The sequence below is a fragment of the Theileria parva genome (genome assembly GCF_000165365.1).
Source record: "Theileria parva strain Muguga chromosome 3 map unlocalized ctg_531, whole genome shotgun sequence".
NCBI classification, from domain to species: Eukaryota; Apicomplexa; class Aconoidasida; order Piroplasmida; family Theileriidae; genus Theileria; species Theileria parva.
In genome coordinates this window covers 127054-143194 of record NW_876244.1, presented here as the reverse complement: position 1 = coordinate 143194, position 16141 = coordinate 127054, and the positions used below count along the sequence as shown (strand labels likewise).

The 16141-nt window shown below is 34.4% G+C and overlaps 9 protein-coding genes across 9 annotated transcripts; 6 read left to right on the top strand and 3 right to left on the bottom strand.

Moving 5' to 3' along the window:
• Positions 1 to 21: 21 nt before the first annotated feature.
• Positions 22 to 1065, top strand: TpMuguga_03g00679 (Got1/Sft2-like family protein). Its single transcript, XM_757710.2, has 3 exons — positions 22 to 343; positions 402 to 894; positions 934 to 1065. Exons 1-3 carry the CDS (start codon positions 299 to 301, stop codon positions 1017 to 1019), a joined length of 624 nt encoding a protein of 207 aa, XP_762803.1. The 5' UTR covers positions 22 to 298; the 3' UTR covers positions 1020 to 1065.
• TpMuguga_03g00678 (putative integral membrane protein) lies at positions 1048 to 2326 on the top strand. Its single transcript, XM_061305752.1, has 2 exons — positions 1048 to 2068; positions 2106 to 2326. Exons 1-2 carry the CDS (start codon positions 1501 to 1503, stop codon positions 2150 to 2152), a joined length of 615 nt encoding a protein of 204 aa, XP_061160887.1. The 5' UTR covers positions 1048 to 1500; the 3' UTR covers positions 2153 to 2326.
• A 292-nt stretch (positions 2327 to 2618) lies between these two features.
• Rcc1 (Regulator of chromosome condensation (RCC1) repeat family protein) lies at positions 2619 to 4653 on the top strand. The gene is made up of 2 exons (XM_757708.2): positions 2619 to 2808; positions 2875 to 4653. Exons 1-2 carry the CDS (start codon positions 2715 to 2717, stop codon positions 4578 to 4580), a joined length of 1800 nt encoding a protein of 599 aa, XP_762801.1. The 5' UTR covers positions 2619 to 2714; the 3' UTR covers positions 4581 to 4653.
• Positions 4654 to 4702: 49 nt separating this feature from the next.
• On the bottom strand, positions 4703 to 6215 carry TpMuguga_03g00676 (Eukaryotic aspartyl protease family protein; the record flags this gene model as incomplete). Its single annotated transcript, XM_757707.1, has 3 exons — positions 4703 to 4798; positions 4857 to 4956; positions 5074 to 6215. 3 exons carry the CDS (start codon positions 6213 to 6215, stop codon positions 4703 to 4705), a joined length of 1338 nt encoding a protein of 445 aa, XP_762800.1.
• A 768-nt stretch (positions 6216 to 6983) lies between these two features.
• Positions 6984 to 10883, top strand: UBP25 (Ubiquitin carboxyl-terminal hydrolase family protein). Its single transcript, XM_061305751.1, has 2 exons — positions 6984 to 7058; positions 7141 to 10883. The coding sequence occupies exon 2, from the start codon at positions 7192 to 7194 to the stop codon at positions 10879 to 10881; it is 3690 nt and encodes a 1229-aa protein (XP_061160886.1). The 5' UTR covers positions 6984 to 7058; positions 7141 to 7191; the 3' UTR covers positions 10882 to 10883.
• ispH (4-hydroxy-3-methylbut-2-enyl diphosphate reductase LytB) lies at positions 10884 to 12189 on the top strand. The gene is made up of 5 exons (XM_757705.2): positions 10884 to 10997; positions 11037 to 11206; positions 11255 to 11477; positions 11507 to 12047; positions 12079 to 12189. The coding sequence occupies exons 1-5, from the start codon at positions 10895 to 10897 to the stop codon at positions 12155 to 12157; spliced, it is 1116 nt and encodes a 371-aa protein (XP_762798.1). The 5' UTR covers positions 10884 to 10894; the 3' UTR covers positions 12158 to 12189.
• Positions 12190 to 12304: 115 nt separating this feature from the next.
• Positions 12305 to 13116, bottom strand: TpMuguga_03g00673 (uncharacterized protein; the record flags this gene model as incomplete). Its single annotated transcript, XM_757704.2, has 4 exons — positions 12889 to 13116; positions 12777 to 12853; positions 12606 to 12742; positions 12305 to 12575 (listed from the first exon to the last, which is right to left on the bottom strand). Exons 1-4 carry the CDS (start codon positions 13088 to 13090, stop codon positions 12305 to 12307), a joined length of 687 nt encoding a protein of 228 aa, XP_762797.2. The 5' UTR covers positions 13091 to 13116.
• A 37-nt stretch (positions 13117 to 13153) lies between these two features.
• AIFM3 (Pyridine nucleotide-disulfide oxidoreductase family protein) lies at positions 13154 to 15645 on the top strand. Its single transcript, XM_061305750.1, has 15 exons — positions 13154 to 13382; positions 13423 to 13515; positions 13549 to 13638; positions 13669 to 13746; positions 13811 to 13896; positions 13927 to 14047; positions 14076 to 14305; positions 14335 to 14469; positions 14503 to 14586; positions 14655 to 14767; positions 14799 to 14957; positions 14987 to 15051; positions 15082 to 15217; positions 15264 to 15357; positions 15388 to 15645. Exons 1-15 carry the CDS (start codon positions 13196 to 13198, stop codon positions 15538 to 15540), a joined length of 1824 nt encoding a protein of 607 aa, XP_061160885.1. The 5' UTR covers positions 13154 to 13195; the 3' UTR covers positions 15541 to 15645.
• A 14-nt stretch (positions 15646 to 15659) lies between these two features.
• TpMuguga_03g00671 (uncharacterized protein) lies at positions 15660 to 16104 on the bottom strand (the record flags this gene model as incomplete). The annotated part of the gene is made up of 3 exons (XM_757702.2): positions 15977 to 16104; positions 15838 to 15935; positions 15660 to 15778 (listed from the first exon to the last, which is right to left on the bottom strand). The coding sequence occupies exons 1-3, from the start codon at positions 16096 to 16098 to the stop codon at positions 15660 to 15662; spliced, it is 339 nt and encodes a 112-aa protein (XP_762795.1). The 5' UTR covers positions 16099 to 16104.
• Positions 16105 to 16141: the final 37 nt, after the last annotated feature.

The window sequence follows — 16141 nt, the reverse complement described above, 5'->3', positions numbered from 1 at the left end:
TAATAATAATTAACGTATAGTTGTTGCGACAGTATTTATCTAGTATAAGAATTTTACCCTTAGTTTTTATAACATTTGATTAATAAAAAATTTTAATATATAAACTCAGCGACCTTCTAACATTTTTAATGATTTTCGATTGATTTTACATTGAGGAGTATTTTTCACTTTAATCGTAATTTATAATGTTGATATTTTAAACTGTTATGGCAAATTTTGTTTATTTTGAATAATTTTAAATTCACATTTAAGAATATAGTTGTTTTGGTTTTTATATAATTGAGTCTGTTATTTCACAATGATGGGAGATAATTCAAATTTGCCCATATTTTCAAATAAAACCGTATCTTATCTATCTAAGCCATAAATAACATTGATATTTAATTTTAAATGATGTTTAGGATGAGAATTTTCTACTCAAGGGGATAGATTTTGGAAAAACTGAATCAACTAGTTCGTTTAAATCCAGGTTAAGTTCGGCAATGAATTTCGGTAAAGGGATTTTCGGGCTTACAAATGGTTGGCAAGCGGAGCCATCGTGGAAAACGTATACGAACTATAAGGCTTTCCTGGCCTTGTTTGCATGTTCTGTCATTTTTTTTATTATGTCTTTCATGTCACTGCCTTTTATAATTTTCGCACCTTATAAGTTTGGACTCCTTTTCACACTGGCGTCTCTAACATTTTTATCATCAATGTCGTTTTTAAGAGGAGCTGGCTCCCTAATTGACCACATGCTGAACCCTAAAAGACTAGTGTTCACCGTCTCGTATCTTGTTTCTCTCCTGTGTACTTTAGTTTTTACCACTTTCTATCCTCTGTATGTTTTCGCATTCATCTTCTCATTGGTACAATTTTTCGCACTCTCTTCTGTAATGATATCATATATACCAGGTAATACACATTAAAGTTAAATACATAATAAATATATAGGTGGTGCCGGAGCGCTTAAAACAGTTTATTCTTCAATGTGGTCGTATGTAAGAGGGAGATCACGTGGATCAGATCTACCCTTATAATTTAATATAAATTCGCTTTATATTAATAATATTTTTATTATTTGTATTGTAATTTTTAATTATTTTAATTTGTGTAAATGAGCTAGTTAGAGCCCGGATCATTTTTTGATATTTAGTAGATCTGGATCATAACGTCTCATAATATGATAAATTGATATTTATTTAATCACAAAGCCGTTAGGAGTATCAGGAAACGATGGGTAAATAGGAATCGACCCTTTAGGGATAATCGCAGCTCCTGATAGGGGCAGCGAAAATTCGACGAGAATTTTCCAAGATCTAAGGGGAAATTCCACCAAATTTTTTAATCAAGAAAACGATAATCATAGTTAATATATTGTTTAAATTAAAAATAAATTGTTTTTATTAAATATTATCAAATTATACAACTTGAACATTAAAATAGAAACGGTTTTATTTTCTAGATACTAAATTACGCAGAGTAAATATAAATCAAGTCACGCATAAAATAACGTACAAAATGGATTCAATCAGAACTAAAAAATCATCAAAGAAAGCCTGGATAGTGGGAACGACCCTGGTCTTGGGAGTCTTAATAGTGGGAGTAATAGTGTGCCTGGCAATAAGTGGCGTCTTTGATAGCGATAAGGATGAAAAGGAGGTGAAAATTGATGTTCCAGTAATAACAACTTTGCCACAGGCGTTTGAATTCATAGACGAAGTTTACAAGAAAAACTTCCCTGGAGAAGATGGTGCAGTAGCAGAAGAGTTGAAAACCTTGGAGTCGATTAAAAACCAAATGATTTCTAGGTTGGACGCAAAGAAACAAGCTGAAGATGAGGAAAAGAAGTTGAAAGAACAACAACAAAAAGAACAGGAGTTGATAGAGGCAGAAATTAAGAAAACAGAGGATGGTGACCCAAAAAAAGAACCAAGTGCTGTTGCCAGCCCTGAAGGTAATACCAACCTGACAGTAAACAAAGATGCTACAGTAACTCCAGGGACTGGTCATGGCGATGGTAAAGGGACAGAAGATGCCGGAAAAGTTGGAGGTGCTGGAGGTAAAGATATCCCTGACCCCAAAATAGGTAAGCCAGAACCACCAAAAACTGAATCTAAGTTTAGTTTCGGATTCTTCAAAAGGAAACCCTAGGACGGACGACAATAAATAAGAAAATGAAGGGGGGAACCATAGAATGGAGGAGGAAATCAACATGATAGACAAAAGTTTTGTTGAATAATTTAAATGAGGGAAGAATTTTGAAGAATTTTTTAGAGTACGAACCTTAAATAAAGTTCAAGAATATTTTTGATTATGTAAATTACTCATGTTGTATAAGTAAAAATATACATGTATAAGTAGGTAATAGTAAAAAAAGTAGCTGAAATAAATAAAACTAAATAAAATAACATGTCATAAATGCTATAAACTAAAACTAATTGGCCAATAGGGGTATATATAGTTGGAAAATGTTTGTAAAATATAAATTTATGTTTAAAACTGGGTAATTAGGTGGTAATTAGGGTATTAGCTAGCATAGACCGCGGAAGGCGGCCCATTCTATAGTGGAAGTTGTTACACATTAGAGTTTTAAATATAGTGCTAGAACAATAGTAATAAAACACTGGAAAATTAATATTAATTTCGATTTAATTTGTAAATTATAATGATTCTTTTTATCAAAAACCTAAGTTAAGTCTCAAGTCTGCGTAGTTTAAGTATTTACAAAAAAAATGTCAGATAAATGGGTTTGTGACACATGTCTTGTTCCTAACGATAGGAACGATAATAACTGCTCTTGCTGTGGTTCAATAAAAGGTGCAGTAGGTAAATCCATATTTATAAAATTATATACTATTTAATGAGTCCTTTTGTAATTTTTAAAATGTTCAGGGACGTCGACCGTTCACCATAACCGCGAAACCCAAGTTTTTCAACAACAGAAGGTTGTCAAATATACCGACGATCCCAGAAGACTGAGGAAAAATTACTCTCAAAATGACCTCAAACACACCGTAGTTTTTGTCGTCGGATCGTCTGAAATGGACCAGCTCCCACACTCATGTTGTGATAAATTCATGAAGCCGGAGACAGGCGAAGTGGAATCAATGTTTGAAAGCTCACTTCCAACTCCAATTGTAGAATTACCAAAAATGAGAGTAGTTGATGTAGCTTGTGGAGCGCTACACACAGCACTGCTAACCAGTACAGGATTAGTTTATACGTTCGGATGTAATGATATGGGAGCTTTGGGTAGATTAAGTAACTCAGATCCGTCATTCGGACCGATAGATTCCGAGCCAGCAGTAGTGGATTTAAAGTACACAATTAAGAAGGTAACGTGCGGAGACAATCACACCATGTTCCTCTCCTTCACTGGAAATGTCTTTTTTACGGGTGGGTTTAAGGATACGGATGGTCCTATTGGAATTGCAAATTACTCAAACTTTGAAACTCTTACAGCCCTGGATTATGTATCATTACCTGTAAAGGTGCCGTGCGATGTTGAAGGTTCGACAGTTGTAACAGATATAGCCAGCGGAGAAAATCACTGTGTTTTATTGTGTAATGGGGGTCATAGTATGTACACATTTGGAAGTAATGAGTTCAATCAGCTCCTAATCTGGGATAAGTCTCAGATCCAAAATCCTACGGATAACGATGTAGACCTTAGCTTACCATCAAATAGGAAGTTGTTACTAACCTGGCCACAACATAGAACAATAACAGACGTACTTTCTTTAGCTAAAAGTAGTGATGACCAGGAGGATGATAATGGAACCACAACGCTTAGAACAAGGACTAGGAAGAGAGGTAGAACCAATGAAGAAGTACTTGCACAAATTTTCACTGGAAACTGTACAACATTTTTTCAAACCAAGTCACTGAGAGTTTACGGAGCAGGAAGAAATGCACAGGGTGAAGTTGGAGTGGGAAGTGAAGAAAATGTGGTAACAAAGCCAAAAGAACTATCGTTTTTCAGAGGAGTTGAGTTAACTCATTTATCGGGAGGCCAATTCTTTACAATCGCCTTGGTAAACAACTACTTATTTGCATGGGGAAAAGTACATTACTTGGGTATATCTGAAAGTTACCATAACCCTAATTACAATCCTCACTCACACTTGAGGGTGAAGGAAGAGGAAAGAAAGTTTTTTGTAATGCCAACACCGGATTACGGGGAATACTCGTCAAGTAAGAGAAGGAGGTTAGAAGAAGTAGGGCACGAAATGGATAATCTGGATGTGACTGAAAAACTTTTATCATTGGATTATGAAAGTGCTTATAAGAGGGTCCTAAAATCAGGAAAGTCGACAACGCCACTCCTGGTGGATTTCAAAGACCCGGTCAAGACAGTATTTCATGGCTCAGATAGTATTTTCGCAACAACCTATGATGGAACTTTGTACGCATGGGGATCAGCCCAAAACTACACGCTGGGGAACGGAAAAGACTATTTCTTTCAGTATTCACCTGAACCTGTGCCGCCATTTCACTACATGCACTGTAAGATTACAGGTGGATCAGGAGGGTCACAACACACAGTCTTTTTGGGATTGAAGAAGAGAAGTATGAGCCACGCAAGGTCCAGATACTAGATTATCCCTTACCATAAAGGTGAACAATCTACCATTTAACCTGTGTGATAAACTAATGTCATAGAAATATAAATACAATTATATTTATTAAATTTCACATAATTATATAAATTACGAAAACATTAAAAATTAAATGTATTCTCTATGACTCCCAAAAGATTAATTCTTTTTCGAGTTGTCCATGTCCCTGTTATCGGGGCAGTTGCCATGTGAAATTCCTAAAATTTTTTATTAAAATAATCGAGTACCTATTAATTCAGTGTCTAAGTTGAAGACAATATGGTTGTTTTTGAAAAAAGTAGCACCAAGGATGTTCTCGTGAGTTTTGCTCTCCTCAATGCCTAAACACCACCAAGCATAGTCATTTAAAGTGCGCCTAAATTAATATTAAAATAAATTGGTGGCTTACTTCATGGATCGATCAATCATGTAAGATTCAGGCTTCCAGTCAAAATTAGAACCACTAAAGAAAATTAAAAATAAAACAACTTACTTTTCAAAATTGATGGTGATTATAGGCAGTTTGGAAAGATCACTGAAGCAAATTTTCCCAGTTTTCTCATCAACTTTGCACACAACATTGGTTTTCCTGGCTTTTGAAAACTTTTTGTTATCATAACAAACTTGTTTAATTGGCTTCTCTATTTTGTCAAACAGGTCCTTTTCAAAGGTACTCATAGTGGTTCCGGTGTCGAGAACAAAGTTCTTGTGTTTAACCTCATAAATATCATCATCAACACTAAATTTGAAAACTCTTAAGATGTAAAACTCAGATTTCATCATAGGTGTCCATACCAAGTTGGATTGTTTCTTAACAAGTAGATCTAATTCCTTGTCATAACCACCCAATGTTAACATCCCACCATCCTCAGCGAAGCATAAAGAAAATATTTTGTGTCTTGGACTGAAGTGGTCAGTGAGGTATTTCTCAATAAAACTTTGAGATTCGTAATACTCGTTATCAATCAAAGTGCTTTTATCACTCCTGGAAAGACCCAAAATACCGTTTGTAATCTGGCTCTTAATAAGCTTGCTCTCGGTGGTGACACAACCAATGTAGTCAAAAAATGAAGATAAGTCAGTGGAATCTTCATTAATGTCGAAACTGACCAAGTCGCCCACGTACATACCATTAACACTGCTACCTTCAGAATATGTTTCCTTAAAAATGCAAGATTTTTGTAAATCACACCTACCCTCCATTATTTTGCATGACTCACTATTGCAGTCAACAGGCTTGTAAGTTAATGAATTTTGGTAATTGTAGTTATCTAAAAGATGTTTTCCACAGCCGGGGCTCCTTCCACACGCTACGTTTATCTGTTGTGATCCGGTATCGATGATCAGCATCTGTTTAACTTTGGGGTTACCAATGCCGATATAAATGTAATGAAACGCAAATTTGTGAAGATTACCGTATATGCGAACCTTTACGAACCCTTTAACAAACCCATTGTTATCCCTATCTCTGCTACTAAATTTAATGTCGGATATTTTCACGCCAACAAGATTGGTACCAGATGAGTTGGGATCAGCACACTTTGAAAATTTTAATCCGAAACGACTAAAATTTGAAAATGGTATCATCAATAAGATGAAAATATAAGAAATATATAAAAATTTATTGGAAACCATCACTAACAATATCAATGTGTATCTATAGGTTGTTGAAAGATGATAGAGGCTTTAATCATCATTTATATGCATAATAAGCATTTAATAAATACATAAATATTTGTGTAATATAATTATATAAAAAGTTAAAGCGTTAAAATTTATAGGAGAAATTTTAAGTCAATACTGATTCAAACGAAATTTTAAACTAGATTCCACAGGGAAATGCTTGATTGAGTTTAAAAGTATAAAAATTCTTTTTATTGAGGATTTATTTAATTAACCCTGAAATAAACTGAGGAATCTGTGGAATCCACAAAAAAATCATAGTAATGCATTGTTCTGGACTTCAGGAATTTATTGGTTGTGATTATAATTCTTGATTAAATTTATATAATTATAATTGGAAAAGATGTGTAGTTTAGTTAATTTGAAATGAAAAAAACAAGTACATGCATTGATTGGAGATTCCAGAGATTTTGAAATAAAAATTCTGGAAGACGGAAAGAAAATATAATAAAATGAAATTAAATGATTAAAACAATTGATTAAAACAAGATAGGAGTAATAAAAAATGAAATGTTAATTGATGATAGATAATAAAACAACGCCAAATTGATGTTGAATAAAACAACAGTGTAATCTAAAAACCTGTTCAATAAAAATATTTTTTAAAACATAAACTTTAAATATAATTAAATATTAAATGTTTAGTTTAATTTAAAGTTTATTCATCTGTAACCCAATATAGCTTACAGGGATCAAGTACAATTAAATTAGTATTATATGTATGTATTACAAATTTTTTAAATTTTAATTAAATTTAAATTTATGCACTATTTTGAAGGTTTTGCTGCATAAAAAGTATTTTAGTTCATATTTTGTAGTTTTAAAATAGTATTTTAAAAATCACGCAGTTGTATAATTTATAATAAATTTTAATTAGACCAACTTATTTTAAAAACTGGGATTAAAATGGATAATATAAAATTGATAAATGGATAATAATAGGAGTCAAGCCTTTCATCCCTCCCACGAGAATCCAGATAACCAGCAAAAGAAACATCTGTTTTCCAACAGAATAAACTTACCAGAAAACTACACGGGTATGGATAATTATTTGAATGGAGAAAATACAAATACATACATACTTGAAAGGTCAACCAAGCTCTGGAATCATATAAACACGAGGCCCTATTCAGTAAATAACTACACGTCAAAATATATATCAAAACAAATTCTAGAAGAAAGAGCAGCATTCGACCCCTATGAAGAATATGTACATAAGGTAGTTGGAGATGATAAATCCGATTCTCGTGAAGATAAAATTGAAACAATCAGTGACATTTTTTCAGAGACTGAAGATAATGTTTCAATACTAAACAAATTACATAGTCTGAGCCTGAAGACATCAACCGCATCTTTGGAGCAATCAAAACTAAAGAAAGCAGTTCAGGATCAAACAAATAATACACCTCTTGAACAGAATGATAATTCTGAAATCATCAATTCTAATCAAGACCAGGGAGAAAAAATATATGAGGTTAAAGATGATAAGGTTTTAGACCCATTGAATTCAGTAGAAAAATTAGAAGATAAGCCGAATTATCAAGTTACCGCAGTAAACAATGTTTTGAGTGGAACTCAAACTGAGTTGAATTCAGTAACAACAACTGATACTGTAAAATTCCACTCCGACATAATACATACCGTGGATCATTTAAATAAGATGAAGATCGTTGAACCAATTAAAGAGATACCAGTTGGAGATAGTTTGAATACAGGACTGACACCAACTTTGTCAGAAAATAACCCTTTTGATTTACAAAACATAGGCGCAAAGAGAATTCCAAGTAAAAATGAAGTTTATAGAGATAGAAAATTGTTCAATACATCAACATACTTAAATAATGATGCAACAAGAGATTATGGCAGGAGTTATGCTTATCGCTATGGTACTGAGTTTACAAACTTTCATACGTCAAACACGATCAACTACAGTAATTACATTGACTATAACCCCTTTTCGGTTTTCTCAGTTAAGGAAAATAGTGGAAACGAGGTGGTAAAGGAGACTGACTTGAAGAAACTCAGATCAATAATACTGAGCAGTAGCCACAGTGAAGAGACGTTAATAAAGTACTTTACAGAGGCAATATGTATAACAAACACACATATGATGAACCAGATTATCCACTTCTTAGTTACATTTCTGAGAGAAACACACAAGGTGAGACAGTTTGTGGTTAGATTGATGTTATGCGCACTCTCATTTCACCCAGAAGAGTTTGTTAGCCTGTTTAAGGTGGACTATTTAAGCGCACTGTTCACACCAGTGATAGACGATTCAATAGGAGTGTATTTCCTGAAGTTGTTGCTTTCATACAAGTCAACATTTGGTTCAAGGTCTGAGATATCAACTCTCGTACCATACTCAATAAACTCTCAAGGCCACTTGATGTATTCAAGTGGACAGGAGCCGATTAGTACACTAAGAGATAGTTGTATGTCAGGTAAAATAGAAACTTTGTACATTTTAAAGATATTGCTGGAACGAACAAAAGTGTCGAGTGTGTTCAACCTCCCAAACAGCATGCTGAGGGAACAGTTGTGCATGCTGTGGTATGATATGCCCAAAACAATACCAAATGTTAATATAATGGAAGTGCTGCTTCACTGGATAAACTCGAAAGAGGATTTGGAGACAAAGAAGTACCCGTTCATGTTGTTGGAAAAGGTAAGGGACTTGTATCCATTCCCGAATGGTCAGATGGTTCTACTTTCCCAATTCTTCTTGTTTGCACTGAACCACAAGGCAAACGTGAATAATCACTTGGAGTACGTTATTACCATCGCAAGCAGTGAGGCAAGTCCTCACGAAAGTACTAATGTGTCAAACAGGAACAGCATTAGAAGAGAAAGCATAATGTCGTCGAGAAATAGTTACAGGAATAGTGGAAGAAACAGTTCCATGGATTTTACCAGAGACGAGGATATTCTGGAAACTGTGCTGTACAAGATACTGTACAACTTCACAGAGAGAGATCTGTTGGATTTGTGGTGCCTAGTGTGTGTTATACCATGGAAGGTGACAAGTCCAAGCTCACCATTCTCAAGATTATTCGTGTCCACACTTAATACAATACTGAAACTGACCTCAATGAGTTATGATAATCACTTAATGTCTGGTGAAACAAAGATCAGGCTAGATATAATGGAAAACTGTTTAAGAATATGCTTGGCAAGGTGTTCATGCCCAATAAACTCACTAAACTCACTGTTGCAGACAACGTTACTCCTAAACCCAGAGTCGCATCGCAATCAACCTATGCAAAACACAGCCCAACTGCCCTCTGATAATATCATAGTTGCTACATTGTATAAAAACGGAATGATTTTGAATAGCCTGTGTAATTTTTTGTGGAAGTGCCACTTTCTGTGGACAAGAATAAAGGAGGGAGTGAATATGGAAATAGTAATTGTGGTGACTGAGCTGTATAAGATACTGGGAAATTTCACAACATTAAAGCCTCTGGATGATACGCACCTGTATACTTCAGCCTCTAGTGCAAACAGCGGAGAGTTGTACAAGTTCTTTAACGACTCGGCAAATAAGGGGCTTTGGACTAAGATAACGACGTTCATACCACAGATGAATTTGGATCAGTATTTTAACACTAGAGAAATGGATGAACAAGAACATTATTACGAGGATATGGAAGAAGAGCCAAATTATGACACATTTAACGAATTAGGTCGGGATGATTACATGGTTTACAGTGAGGATGATTTTATTGATACAGGTCAGGTGATAGGATTGAAAAACCTGGGAAACAGTTGTTACCTAAACAGTCTACTCCAGAGTCTGTGCCACACGAAGTTGTTTATATATAACCTATTGAAGTTCAGAGAAACTAATAATAGTAACAAGATGGTCAACTCACTGGTGAAGCTGTTTAGGAAGATGAAGACGACAGGCAAGAGGTCAATATCACCCAAGAACGTGTTTAAAATGGTTTCAGAAAACTTGACAAGCTCTCAGCAGGATGTAACAGAGGCTATAAGGTTAATTTCAGAAGCTATTGACCCGGATCTAGAGCTTTGGAAGTCAGTGTTTGCAGGATTAGTGGTTAGGAGAATAAAGTGCCTGAGGTGTGAATCCTTCTCAGATAATGAGGAGACAATATATGACTTCTCATTAAGCTTAAACAAGGCAAAATCGGTCCAGCAAATGCTTGACAACTTCTCTAAGGTAGAGGTGCTTTCGGGAGATAATAAATACTTCTGCATCAACTGTAATAAGGATGTTAAGGCGCACATGTGGAACATTATAGCCTCACCTCCATCACACCTTATCATCATACTAAATCGCAATAACTGGAGCTACAACGAGACGCAGAAGGTCCTGAAAGCTGTAAAAATAGATTCTCAGCTGTTTATTGAGGGATTCCAGTACAGACTCTACGGGTCAATAATACACTCGGGAGACTCGACTAACTCAGGCCACTACTACTTTATTGGCTGTGATTCGGAAACATTTGAAAATTGGAATAAAGTGGATGACTCGGTAGTAAAACCAGTGCACGAATTTGCTGTGGACGACCTATCCAGAGATCCGTCAAACACACATGTGCCCTACGTGCTATTCTACAGATGTTTGCAGGCGCCACAAACACCTAAATTTTAATTTAATAAAATTAATGTTTACATGTATAGTATTCATCAATGTTCTGGTATATTTATGTAAAGGTTATAGAGTCCCTGGAAGGCTAGAGGTGTGTCGAGTTAGTCGACTTAGAGCAGGTTAGTTAAGATTCCAATCAAAAATAAGTTAATTTGTAGAAATTGAGCCTCAAACACCTAAGAAGGTGTACTTAGTAAAGCCTAGAGGTTTCTGTGAAGGAGTTAGTAGGGCAATAAGAACAGTAGAGGAAGCATTAAGGGTGTTTGGCCCACCAATATACGTAAAACATGAAATTGTACATAATGAAGCCGTTTGTAACCGTCTGAGGGTACTTTTATTAAAATACTAACAGTCATGTTAATTATCACCATTTTAGGCCAGGGGTGTAGTATTCATAGAAGATTTAAACCTTGTTCCAGAGAATAGTGTTTTAATATACTCTGCACATGGAGTCTCGCCTGAAGTAAAAGAGCTTGCTAAGACAAGGAATTTAGTAGAAATAGATGCCTCCTGCCCATTAGTGAATAAAGTCCATGTTTACGTTAAAAATAAAGCCAAAGAGGGGTATAAAATTGTTTTAATAGGGCACAAAAACCACCGTAAGTTTCATTCTGTTAAAAATTTTCAGAGGAAATAATTGGAACGAGTGGTGAGGCTCCGGAAGCTGTGACAGTCGTCGAGAACGTGGCTGATGTTGAAAAGTTGGACTATCCTGAAGGGACTAAGCTTTATTACGTTACACAGACAACTTTAAGTCTGGATGACTGTAAAGAGATTAAGGAAGCTCTGGTTAAAAAGTATCCACAAATAGAAACAATACCAAGTGGATCAATTTGCTATGCAACCACTAATAGGCAAACAGCTATCCATAAAGTTACAGAATTTGTGGATTTAGTCCTAATAGTTGGAAGCACGATGTCATCCAACGCTAAAAGACTAGTGGAAGCAGCTTTGAATAGAAATATAAGATCATATCTTGTATTTGACTCTAATGATGTTACTGAAGAACTAGTTGGATCTGCTAGAAATATCGCATTATCCTCCTCAGCTTCAACGCCTGAAGATTTGACCTTTGCAGTACTTGAGAAGTTGAAGTCGCCGCCATTCAATTTTCTACCTGAGGAGTTTGATGGAGCTATAGAAAGGGTTCCTAACTGGAGATTACCAAGGTACTGTAAATCCAACTAATAAATTTTACAGGAACCTGGAAGAAATGATTAAACAACATGATCAACAAAATGAACAAAAAAATGATAAAAATCTTGATCAAGAGATGTAAAATGTACCATATATCAGAAAATAAATGAGAAGATTAATTTTCCAATAAAACTGCATATTTATTTTACTATTTTCCTGTCTTTGTCTCTATCAATAGGAACTCCACTGCCTCCCTCCTCAATAAGAGCGTTTGTCATAATATTAAATATTAAATTAAGTTGGAAAAATACGTTATTGGTAGCATTGGAAGTTCATGATCCACGTCCTGAGGCTTTATTGAAATCACGTAATAATCATGTTGAAATTTGGAATCATCTTCGTAAATTTTCATGGCTTTGTATTCCTTTATGACTTGTTCTCTGGAGTATAGAATCACATCTAGATATTCTGCTCTTTTAACATAATCTGAGACTTCACTCTTTGAAAACCATCTACTGAGAACAGGAAGCTCATTAGCGGTTCTTGAAACATATCCTGACCTAACAAGGTTGAGATAACTGTAAACAAACCTTAGGAGATTAGAATTTTTGTCAGTAATTTCTATAAATCCACAAGTGGCATCAGTGAAGTTTTTGAGAATTAAATGTTTACAAAACGGAGCGTATCCGTCCCTTAAAACTGAGCCATTTCTAAGAGAATCTCTAACCTAAAACATAAAAAATAGTTTATATATTAACAACCTTTTCAACGAAAGATTCTTTAGGGTAAGGTATGTAATTTATACCCTTTTTATCAAATTGTTTAAAACAGAAAGGGTCTAAGGATAAAATAAAAGAAGAAATAGGAAAGTACCTAAGTCGATAGTGACTTCAGAAGATTTAGTGGAACTCATCATGGGATTAAAAATTGATTTGAACTTTATAAAGCAGAAATTATTCAACAAATGAAATGGAATCCGAACCAAACAACTGGAATTACCATTAAATTTCATGGAAAGGGAAATATCTATAAAACTAAAATATATAATCAAGAATAAAATAAATATAAGTTTCATAACTCATTTTAAAATTTTTATTTATATATTCCAAGATGTCGTGTGATCATGTGTGGATTTAGAAGAAAATTTATACGCTATTTTTATTAAAACATTGTTCTTGTAATGAAGTTTTTCGAGAGGACTATATTCAGAAATTTAAAGAACTTGTGCCCATATAAACCTTCAAGGAATACCACCTATCCTTCCATAAACTCTACAAATAATAGAGGCTGGAAGTTTGATAGTACTTTTTATATAGGAGTTCCAGCCTTCTTATCAATCTCATACTTGTCTTATACTTCTCTAAAATGTTAGTTTTACCAAATGTTTGATTTTATTAACCAATTTAGCCAAGAGTTACTGTAACGGATTCAATAAGGTTGAACTGGGAAATTTATCCGACTTCAAGGATGGAGAATCTAAACAAGTTAAAGTTTATAATGGTAATTTACATTTGTATTCATTGTTATTAATAGGGAAGGACACAGTTTTAGTATCGAAGATTAAAGGCAATTTCTATGTTACAGGAAGCTCTTGTCCACATTTTTCTGCATCATTTATAGATGGTAACTGAAACAAGTGGTTAAATGTTTTAGGAGCTGTAACAGACGAGCTTCTAATTTGTCCCTGGCATAATGCGAAATTCAAATTAAGTGACGGATCATGTGTAAACGGTATGATTTAACATTCTGTAGATAAATTTTAAAATTGATTATTTGAGATTATAATAGTTATCAGGACCTTGTATGGATGGAATAGCAACATATGAACCAGTTGTACAGGGCGATAAACTATACGCCTTACTACCACCAACACCGTTACCGGTAAGTTCCTAAAGTAATAGAATTTTCCAGCTGGAAGTGGAAATGCTGAGAGATAAAACCAATGGAAGAGATAATAGAGTTTTCGTAATTTGTGGAGGAGGCGCATCAGCACATGCAGCAGCTGAAACACTAAGACTTAAGGGATTTACAGGTACTTTTGTTAGTTCTAATATTGTTAGGCCGCATACTAATGTATGCTGATGAGAAATATTTGCCATACTATCGACCATACTTATCCAAAGCGTTTAGTAAAGAATATGATAAAGTTCCAGACCAACAGGCACTAAGATCAAAAGAGTTTTATAAAAATAATCAAATTGAGTTTTACTCTGGAAAATCAGTTCGTCTAGTCAACGACAAGGATCACACAGTCACATTGTCTGATGGAACTACAGTGAAATATGATAAAGTAACAAGATTAATTTTATTGAATTTTAGGTCTTGGTTGCTACTGGCAATTTTTCTGCTAGATTACCTGTATCCCAGAACAAAGATTATGATAACCTTTTCACCGTCAGAACCATAGATGACCTAAAATCCCTATCAAAGTTTGTTAAACCAAATGCAAACATCGTAGGCCTTAAAATCGAATTATTTATCATTTAGGTTATTGTTGGAGCCAACTTCATAGGCTGTGAACTGTCGTCTGTCCTTAAATCCACAGGAGCCAACGTTACAGTTTTAACAAATGTATGTAACTACGATTTCGGTATAGTTAATACGATTAACCAAAATTTTCGTGACTCAATAAATTTCAGACTGAGACACCTTTGGAAACAATAGTTGGTAAAAGGGTTGGAGGAGTTGTGGCCAAATTAATGGAAAAAAACGGTGTAAAATTCCTACCCAAATGCACGGTTAAAAAATACAAGTAACTGTAATAATTAGTAAATTTACGTTAGTTTGAATGGAAACAAGATTAATGAAGTGGTTTTGGATAATAATACGACCCTGAAGGCGGATGCTGTTATTGAAGGCGTGGGCACCAGAGTTGATACGTCTCTCTTACCGTGTGCGCAATTGGCTAAAAATGGAACTGTTTTAGTGGATGAAGCTTTCAGGTACTATTAACAAGTTATAAAGATTATAGATGTAAGGGTTGTAAGGATGTGTTTGCCTCTGGGGACTTAGTGAGTTACCCGTACCACAGAACTGGTAATCTAACGATTGTTATAATAATTTTAGGGAAACCGATTTCAGTAAAACACTGGAATGTTGCACTTCAGCATGGACGTGTTGCAGCCAGTAACATGGTTGGTAAACCTGCAAAGATGGACATGATCCCCTTCTTCTGGTCAAATTTTTTCAAAACCGGGTTTAGGTACTTCTTATTCAGAATTTTTTACACATAATTTTAAATTGTTCAGATTTGCCGGTGTTATTGATGGAACTGAGGAGTTAGTATTTGAGGGTGATGTCGACTCTAACAAATTCACAGTTTACTACGTTAAGGATAAAAATGTAAACCTTTATTAACTAATGTTCTTTCAGGTAGTTGCTGTTTTAGCGATGGGTATGGATAAATTTTCTTCTTACATGACAGAGGCCTTTGATAAAAAATGCATGCCTTCATATGCTGCACTGAAGATGGGAGCTGCAAACTCTCAATCAATAATTGAATGTGTAAATAAGTTTAAAGCCTAACAAAATGTTTGCAGTTTTTTACATACCATTAAACTTAAAATATTACTTTAAAAAAACAAAATCTCTGTAACTTTTTCCTAATTAAAGTATATTTCCATTTTATAATTTAATTTATTTTGCTAAATTCTGTTAGTGAGGTTTCCGATTAGTGGATTAAGAAAGTCAAAGTGGTTCATATTCTTAGACTGTAGTTCTTCAAGTTCTCGTTCCCTCTTAGCATATGAAGTATCTTTATACTCTGAAAATATAAATAGAGTTAGAAAGTTAAATAATTTTTAAATTCATAAATATATGTACCTTGTGGAGATTTGTAAAAATAGCCATCTGCGTTTGTGATTTCAACAAAAGGGAGTTCGCCGTTGCCATCAGTAGAACCATCGAGTATAACAGTACCCCTAAAACAGATATTATAATACACATTAATTGTTAAGCGTACTTTTTACTGTTGTTCTTAACAGGTGATATGTATGGGATATTAATCTTCGATTTAGTCTGACTAACTGCTAAACTCCTGGATAAAACAAATGAAAAAAATATATATTTAAAGAAATAAATCATTATCACATTTTAAAAATGGAAATCACAAATGTGTATAGAACAT

Excerpts from the sequence above, each read along its gene's own strand:
- TpMuguga_03g00679 (XM_757710.2), top strand. The coding sequence starts at position 299 with ATGATGGGAGATAATTCAAATTTGCCCATATTTTCAAATAAAACC. Across the intron at positions 344-401 it reads CCATATTTTCAAATAAAACC|GATGAGAATTTTCTACTCAA; the intron begins GTATCTTATCTA and ends AATGATGTTTAG. Across the intron at positions 895-933 it reads AATGATATCATATATACCAG|GTGGTGCCGGAGCGCTTAAA; the intron begins GTAATACACATT and ends ATAAATATATAG.
- TpMuguga_03g00678 (XM_061305752.1), top strand. The coding sequence starts at position 1,501 with ATGGATTCAATCAGAACTAAAAAATCATCAAAGAAAGCCTGGATAGTG. Across the intron at positions 2,069-2,105 it reads TATCCCTGACCCCAAAATAG|TTTCGGATTCTTCAAAAGGA; the intron begins GTAAGCCAGAAC and ends ATCTAAGTTTAG.
- Rcc1 (XM_757708.2), top strand. The coding sequence starts at position 2,715 with ATGTCAGATAAATGGGTTTGTGACACATGTCTTGTTCCTAACGATAGG. Across the intron at positions 2,809-2,874 it reads TTCAATAAAAGGTGCAGTAG|GGACGTCGACCGTTCACCAT; the intron begins GTAAATCCATAT and ends TAAAATGTTCAG.
- UBP25 (XM_061305751.1), top strand. The coding sequence starts at position 7,192 with ATGGATAATAATAGGAGTCAAGCCTTTCATCCCTCCCACGAGAATCCA.
- ispH (XM_757705.2), top strand. The coding sequence starts at position 10,895 with ATGTTTACATGTATAGTATTCATCAATGTTCTGGTATATTTATGTAAA. Across the intron at positions 11,207-11,254 it reads CCGTTTGTAACCGTCTGAGG|GCCAGGGGTGTAGTATTCAT; the intron begins GTACTTTTATTA and ends TCACCATTTTAG. Across the intron at positions 12,048-12,078 it reads CCTAACTGGAGATTACCAAG|GAACCTGGAAGAAATGATTA; the intron begins GTACTGTAAATC and ends TAAATTTTACAG.
- AIFM3 (XM_061305750.1), top strand. The coding sequence starts at position 13,196 with ATGAAGTTTTTCGAGAGGACTATATTCAGAAATTTAAAGAACTTGTGC. Across the intron at positions 14,306-14,334 it reads CTACAGTGAAATATGATAAA|GTCTTGGTTGCTACTGGCAA; the intron begins GTAACAAGATTA and ends ATTGAATTTTAG. Across the intron at positions 15,218-15,263 it reads TTTTTCAAAACCGGGTTTAG|ATTTGCCGGTGTTATTGATG; the intron begins GTACTTCTTATT and ends TAAATTGTTCAG.